The following is a 7,353-nucleotide window of genomic DNA, read 5'->3' on the forward strand; positions in this document are numbered from 1 at the left end:
CAATTCTTTTTTGGAAAAAAGAGAAGCATTAAAAAGTTTTCTAAAAACTAAATATGAAGTATTACTTGACACTCCTCCTGCCCCTGAATTTATTACACTTTAATATATTTATGTAGTAAGCTCCTTAGAGACATAAACAACCCTATTAGTGAATGCATCCCAGGTGAATAGCAATAAACGTCTGTAGCTGGAGAAGGATCAAGGAATTTAATGAGGCTTGAACATAATCCTTAGCAACAGCCCATGATGGAGCTGACTCAACCACTACCCATACCCTAGTCAGGCAAACCGAGTTTTGAATCCCTGGTTCTACCTATTACTCACTGTAACGTTGGGCAAATAACGCTGAGCCTTGGTATCTCTCTATATAAAATGATACACAAAGTTGCCTGACACACAGCAGGGGGCATGACGAATGTTTGGAGGAAGTTAAATTTCTATTCTATGGGAGATAAGCAGTTATTTGAGTTGGGCTAAACTACTATTCGAGACCTCCTCTAATTAGGTTATTCTGCATTTTAGTACCTATTTGTCTTTATTTCCGTAGTTCCCGCTACAGGAAGGACTCCTTTCTAACCCAATCTCATTCATTCTTTAAGGCCCGACACAAACATTAGCTTCCCTGTAAAACCTCCCCTTATCCCACCAGAAAGAATGAACAGGTTCCTTCTCTATGTTCCAATGACACTATTTATACTTACATGGTACTCACCACCATGCAAGACTTTCTAATTCGTTAGCTATTAGACAACTCCTCAAGGACAGGGAGCCTATGTTAATCACCTCATACTATCACTTGCCTGCCTTTTCTCCTGGCCAAAGGCCAGGCGCATCGCCATGATCTATAAACAACTTGACATAAATTGATTCAGCAAGAGTAACAGAACGAAACTCTCTGATCTAGCCTGAATGCTGAAGCGGCCTGGACTCCAGGGAAACTACTAAGGTAAACGTTAAACAGTATCCAAGAAAAGGCAAAAAGTACTACGGGGCCCCAACTCGCACGGGGATGAAGTGACCATCTGTCCTGGGGAGAGTGTAGAAGGCTGTATGCACTAGCGTACCCCGCCTACGGAGTCTCCCTGGTCAGGCCGACCTGGGATGTCCTACTCAGGCAGGCCCAACCCGGGCTGGGCAGGGAATGGGGGGATGCGCGCTCCAGCCCTCAGGCCCCCTGAGGCCTAAGCAGGCTCCGCGCCGTGACTCAGCCCCTGGCGCCCGCCAACAGACAGCCGGCCTCCCCTCACCTTGGCCAGCTTCTCGCACTCCGGCAGGCGCTGGTCCACCGTGGCGCTGTAGTCCACCTCCATCTTGACGATGCGCCCATCAGCTCGCTCCGAGCCGCCGTCCGCCATGGTCACTGCCTAAGCGTCCCTTGATGTCCCCCTGCTTCGGCCACCACTCGTCACCCACACCGGAAGCCGCCTGCGCACCCGCTCAGGCAGTGCGTCGGGAGCCCGCGCGAAGGACCCCACGAGGTCCCCTGCGCCGGTCGTCAGGCAGGCAGCGCCGCGGGCAGCCCCGCGGGCGGAGCTGGAGGGCGGGGCTCGCCCCTGTAGCGCACGTCCGGATTTGTCTTCGGTGACAGACCTTTCACCTAGAATTTGTGGTGAGCAGAACTTGTGTAATAGAATAGGCCATTCCGTATATTTTTACACCCCTGCTTTGAGAGGTCATGATTTCTCAGAGCCGTGGGCAAGTCGCTTAACTGTCCTCAAATCTCGGTTTTCTCAACTCTATAGGAGCAGGCTGAAATAAACCCTAAAGAAAAAAGTTCTAAGGTTTCATCTGGTTGAGAATCCTGGTGGCTTAATCTGTGGGATCTCTGAAAGCTCCTAAACGAAGATATGGCAGCGGCTCAAGTAAAGTATTTTTGGTTTGTTTTCGTTTTTACTATAATACAGTACAGTTGGTGAGAAAAATCTTTAAAAAGACATTTGCTTTCCTTATAGGACTCTTGTGGGCATCAGAAGAGATGACATATGCGAGACTATTTCAATTCTTAAGGACCATACGAGTTTTCTTTATTATCATCTGCACCAATAGTGTCCCTATAAAAAGGCTTTGGATCCTTGAAAATGAAAATGAGGTTGTGTATGGTGTGGTCAAAGTGTCAACGGTAGATTGGGAAGCAAATGCGAAATCTTGCACTGGTCTACCTGTTGTGTTAGTGGTTCTCAATTTAATCAGCACCAACATCTATATATGCTATCAGCTTTAAAAAAATACTGTTCTATAATAAAAACCATGGATAATATAACCCATCTACACACAATTTAAAAACAAAACAAGAAAATATGCCAGTTATAATGTAAAAGAGAAACATTGCAAAATAGCACAATATATAGTTCAAAATATAAAAGCTAAAATGTGTTCACAGTAGAAAATACAAAGAAGTAGTTATTTGCTTGTACACATAACTGTAATTGCAAAAGCTGCAAACACTAGGTGTGTTCTATTGGTTCCTCGAGCATCAAAGGGCTTATTGTTGGTAGTATGATTTTTCCAAAATGATGTACACCTTCTTGGTAAAAGTTCTGACTATATCTTCCATTGTTTTTCACACAGAAGAATTCTTAGAAATTTTAGTCCATATTAAGACTTCAAAGAAAAATAGCTTGACATATATAAAATGGAGTTAGAGTCTAGGCCTTAGACACATAAGTGTCTGGCAGGACACTGAAAAGTCTGATATTGTGGGACAGTATTTTATTGTATAGGTTTGTTGCATTGCTCATGTCTAGCATCCTAATTACATGGTACTATCTCCCTCTCCCAATGATTGTGACAACCTAAAATTGCCTCACAAATTTCTAAAACATTCTAAGAGCCAGTATTGTTGAGATGCATTAGGTTAAGATGTTTTCTGGCCCTGTATTTGGTGTGCAGTTGGTTTGACTAGAATAGACAAGGATTTGGAGGTCTACATTTTGTGTGGAGAGTTTGAAAAGACAAAAAATAACAAAGGTGTGATGGAGTAAAGAGTAATGATTTTCAGAACTCAAAAAATAAAAGTGTCAGGGGGTCTAAGAAGGGAACAAATAGGTAGAGAAAACTCTAGTTGGCTCCTACACCAAACTGAAGCCCTTCCTTGCTAAGCTTGGAGGTAACAAAAAATGAAAGCAAATGAAATCTAAGGGATAGCTTGCAAAGAAAATAAAAATATTAAAGTGAAGTAAATGAAGTAGTAAAAATCTGAGCAATGGTCAGAAAAATAGGTACAAGTACCATACTGTAGACAGGCTCTTTATAAATCCTTTATTTGGGTGAGTCTGAGATTAACTTTATGGCTTTGTAAGAAAGAATTTGGTTTCAAAAGAGAAAAATTGGCAGTGGAAGAATAAGGAATCTAAAAGGTAGGGAGAAATGCTGATTAGAAAAAGTTTATTCAGAAAGAACAGTGGTAATGTATATTATACTATATAAAATGATGTATTTTGAGTGCAGGCGCCAAAAAATAAAATAAAATAATGTATTTTAACTACTACTATATAGAAGATGTATTAACTACTACTTTGGGTATATTTTGGTTGTATTTGGCATTTCTGGCATGTTCAGCTTATTGGCTGTGCACATATCTGACTCAAATTCCTACCTTTTGAAGTGAACATTCTAAGGAAGGGAAGAAGACACTTATGTAAGTATGAGCCTAGGGGTGACAGTGTTTGAGAGGTGGTCAAGGAAGGTACTGCTAGTGAGCCAAGACATGAAGTAAGTAAGGGTGTCTTGCAGATAGCTAGGGAATGAAGACTCCAGGCAGAGGCGGGAGCAAGAAGCCTGAAGTGACAGTACTCAGGTCTGCCTGGCCTGTTTGAGAACCAGAAGAAGTGAGGGTGAGAGTTGTAGGAGATGAGGTTTAGGGCAATTCAGCCACTAGAAGCACTTAGTTTTTCATCTGAGTAAGACAGGAAGCCAATGGGGGTTTTGGGCAAAGGAGTAGCATGAGCTGATTTACATAGTAAAAGAACCACTCTGGCTGCTGTGTGACTACTAGGTTGGGCAGAAGCTGGGAGCCTAGGTGGGAGGCTACTGCAGTAATCCAAGAGGGAAATGGTGGTGGCTTGGATTAGGGTGGAAGCAGCATTAGTGGTAAGAAGTGCCTAGATCCTGGATGCAATCTGAAGGTAGACCCAGAGGAATCAAACGTCATCAAGATTTTTGGCCTGAGTGTCTGGAAAGGTGGAGTTGTCATTTACCAAGAGCAGATTAGAGATGACCATGTCAACGAGAAAGGGACAGCAGCCCAGTTTGGGATATGTTAAATTCCAGGTGCCTGTTGGATATTCAAGTGACAATGTTGAGAAGCCAAGTGAATATACAAGTGTCAAATTAAGGGGAGTCATTTGGACTAGAGAGTTTTTAAGTTAGGAGTCATTAGCATATCGATGGTATTTAAAGCCATGAGGCTTACATTACAGAAATGTCCCTGAAATGTGTGTAAAATATTTGTTTTTGTAATTTGCCTATTTTAAAGGCAATAGGAGAACTTGCTATTTTCAAGTCTGCCATGAATCCTTTTTAAAGAAAAATACACATTGTCTTTTGAGTAAATCTCTCAGTCCTTTATAGAATTACTTCATGTCAAGTGCAATTATATCAGGTAAACAGAGTCATAACTGAAGCATTCTATTCATTTATTCTTGCTGCTGTAACAACTAACCACAGATTTAGTGGCTTAAAACCATAGAAACTGACTCTCACAATCTTGTCTAGAAATCTGGATCGATACCACTGGTTCAAAATCAAGGTATGACAGGGCCATGCTCCTTCCTGAGGCTCTGGGAGACAATCTGATCCTTGCCTCTTCCTGCTTCTGGTGGCTGTGGGCATTCCTTGGTTTGTGGCCTCATCTGATCTCTGCTTTCAGGGCCACATTGCCTTCTTGTCTCTGGGCGTGTCAAATCTTCTGCCTTTCTCTTATAGAGTCTCTTATGATTCTTTTTAGGCCTCACCCAGATAATCCAGGATAATCTCTTCATTTTAAATCCTTAATCACATCTGCAAAGACTTTTTCCAATAAGGTAGTATTTTCAGGTTTCAGGGTGTCAGCCTAACTACAGTCACCTAAGCAATTTTTAAACTGGGGTTTTGCTATAAATGATTACATATGCTTAATAAGCAAACATAATTCCCTCTTTTTCTCTCTGGTAACATTTAAAATGTTCCACAAAAAGTCAAATTACATGACATCTTTATTGCATCACATGGCTAAGAAATACCATTTCCAGATCTGTGTCGATATCATTTTATGATACTAGGTTAAATATGCTTTGGCATTAAAGAACTACCATAAACTATGGTTACACAGTTGTCTCCTCTTAAACGACCCTCCAGATCAAGGACAATGTTTTCTTTCATCACCAATATTTCTCTCCAGTGAGTATAGGTTATGTATACTCTCATAATCCATCTCAACACATTCCAACGTTTTGATAATTTTTGTAAAAATAAGTAATGCAATAAAAAGTAAAGCTTTGATAAACAGTATTAGCTTATTTATTTCAAAAAAGACAAAACTCTAATAACTTTAGCCACAGAACCTCCAGGTTTTTTTCTATGTGAAGCAATTTGTACCATATCGTCGTCAGTTAATTTTTATTTTATGAGCATTTACTGCACGGTACAAGCAATTACACGTCAAAGGCATTCTCCGTATTTAATAGAGGTCTGATATATGGGTCTACACAAAAGAATTGCCTTGAGACTTGCTTTGTGTAGTTTTATTAAGAATGAATTTAACATTTGCTTAGCACCTAGCAAGGACAGACATACAGGTGTTTAAAACACACACACACACACACACACACACACACACACACAGGTATACATAGACATAGACTTTGCTGGAATTAAATGATATTTAATACAACACAAATTAATTGCAAAGGATAACATTCTGCCTTCATAAATCACCTTTAAAAAGGGAGCATGTCAAAAGAACCCAGGAACCAAACTGTAAGAGCTACCAATGGCCAAAGCTAGAATAATTTAAGCAACAAAATTAATGTAGTATTGAATTATAACTTAAGTATAGAATAAATATGCATGATGCCACACTGATATAAATAATTGAATGAATAAATAAATGAGGGGGGAGGGACAAATCTTGCAGATTTCATTACATATGTAGATACTCTCTCCCCAAAGGAGGTGGGGCTTCCTTAAGTGTGGCCTGCACTTAATGACTCAGTTCCAAAGAATGAAGTATGAAAAGGGCAAAATAGTAACTTCATAATGGAAAAACTTGGCAGATATTACCTTAACCAAGTGATCAAGTTTAAGGTCAAGCCTTTTATCAAGGGCCATTTTGGTAATATAAAGCAGAGCATGGGAATGAGAAAGGTACATCTTTATGTCACTTATGTCACTGTGATGTAACAGTTTTGTTTTGTTCCTTTTCTCCTTAGTCCGAATTTTGACAAGTTGAAAGTCAGTCTTTCCAAAAGCTGCTGCTTGGAGTAGCTAAATATTTAGATAAGACTAGTGACTATCATACTAATAGAGTGGTAAATTTTGACAAATTGAAAGTCTTTCCAAAAGCTTCTGGGAGTAGCTAAGACTAAGACTAGTGACCGTCACACTAATACAGTGGTTCTCATTGCAGGAGTTCCCCGCTCCATGCCGACCACTATATTTGGCAATGTGTGTGTATATGGGGGTGGGGGGAGCTGCTACTGCTATTTAGTGGATAAAGACCAGGGATGTTGCTATAAATTTTACAATGACCGCTACAACAAAGAATTATCTGGACTGAACGTCAATAGTGCTGAGGTTGAGAACCCTGACATCCAATAGACATTTATTGAGTACCTACAATATTCCTCATACCAGGCTACATTTTCCAGATGACATGGATAGGATGTAGTCTGTCTCCTCTAGATGCTTACCATCGCACTGGCAAGTTGGAGAACAGGTGAAACACAGTACTGCACATAACATTTTACATATAAAAGCCACACTTGTATACAAACAAAACCAAAATGAATAGTTCAAATAAAATTTCTGGGTTGTCTAGAAAGGTAAAGAGTTCCTAGAATGTCTCTGTGTAGAAGATAGGACTTTTGAAGGGCCTTGACAGACCCACAGACCTTAGATATAGAGAGTAGGAAAGAGGAAGATAGGAAGAACCCTATATTTTACTTTAGAAATACCAAGAATATTCTAGGAATAAAACATGATTCGAATAGTCACAAGACTGTTGGTATATTCTTATTTCAGATGCTTCTTACAGGGGTGGTCAGGACCTTCTCACGATTTTTCACACAAACTAAGAAGAGGTTTCAATGGGGGGAGGGGAACGTCATCAGAATTCTGGTGAAGACAATGGGTTGAAAAAGCTCCTTAGATGATTGA

At 40.3% G+C, this 7,353-nt stretch overlaps 1 protein-coding gene and 1 long non-coding RNA gene across 2 annotated transcripts in view; one reads left to right on the top strand and one right to left on the bottom strand.

The window, feature by feature from the left end:
• The window catches only part of PSMD12 (proteasome 26S subunit, non-ATPase 12), a 22,482-nt gene extending 21,037 nt beyond the window's left edge, over positions 1 to 1,445 (bottom strand). Inside the window, exon 1 of the mRNA XM_006912287.3 lies at positions 1,248 to 1,445. Coding sequence (XP_006912349.1) covers positions 1,248 to 1,355 — 108 coding nt within the window. The 5' untranslated portion in view covers positions 1,356 to 1,445. The remainder of the gene's footprint in view (positions 1 to 1,247) is intronic.
• Positions 1,446 to 1,483: 38 nt separating this feature from the next.
• Positions 1,484 to 5,771, top strand: LOC112480008. The gene is made up of 3 exons (XR_003046408.1): positions 1,484 to 1,609; positions 1,743 to 1,862; positions 1,953 to 5,771. It is a non-coding gene; the product is annotated as an uncharacterized LOC112480008 (long non-coding RNA).
• The last annotated feature ends 1,582 nt before the right edge of the window (positions 5,772 to 7,353 follow it).

Source organism: Pteropus alecto, unplaced genomic scaffold, assembly GCF_000325575.1.
Source record: "Pteropus alecto unplaced genomic scaffold, ASM32557v1 scaffold134, whole genome shotgun sequence".
NCBI classification, from domain to species: Eukaryota; Metazoa; Chordata; class Mammalia; order Chiroptera; family Pteropodidae; genus Pteropus; species Pteropus alecto.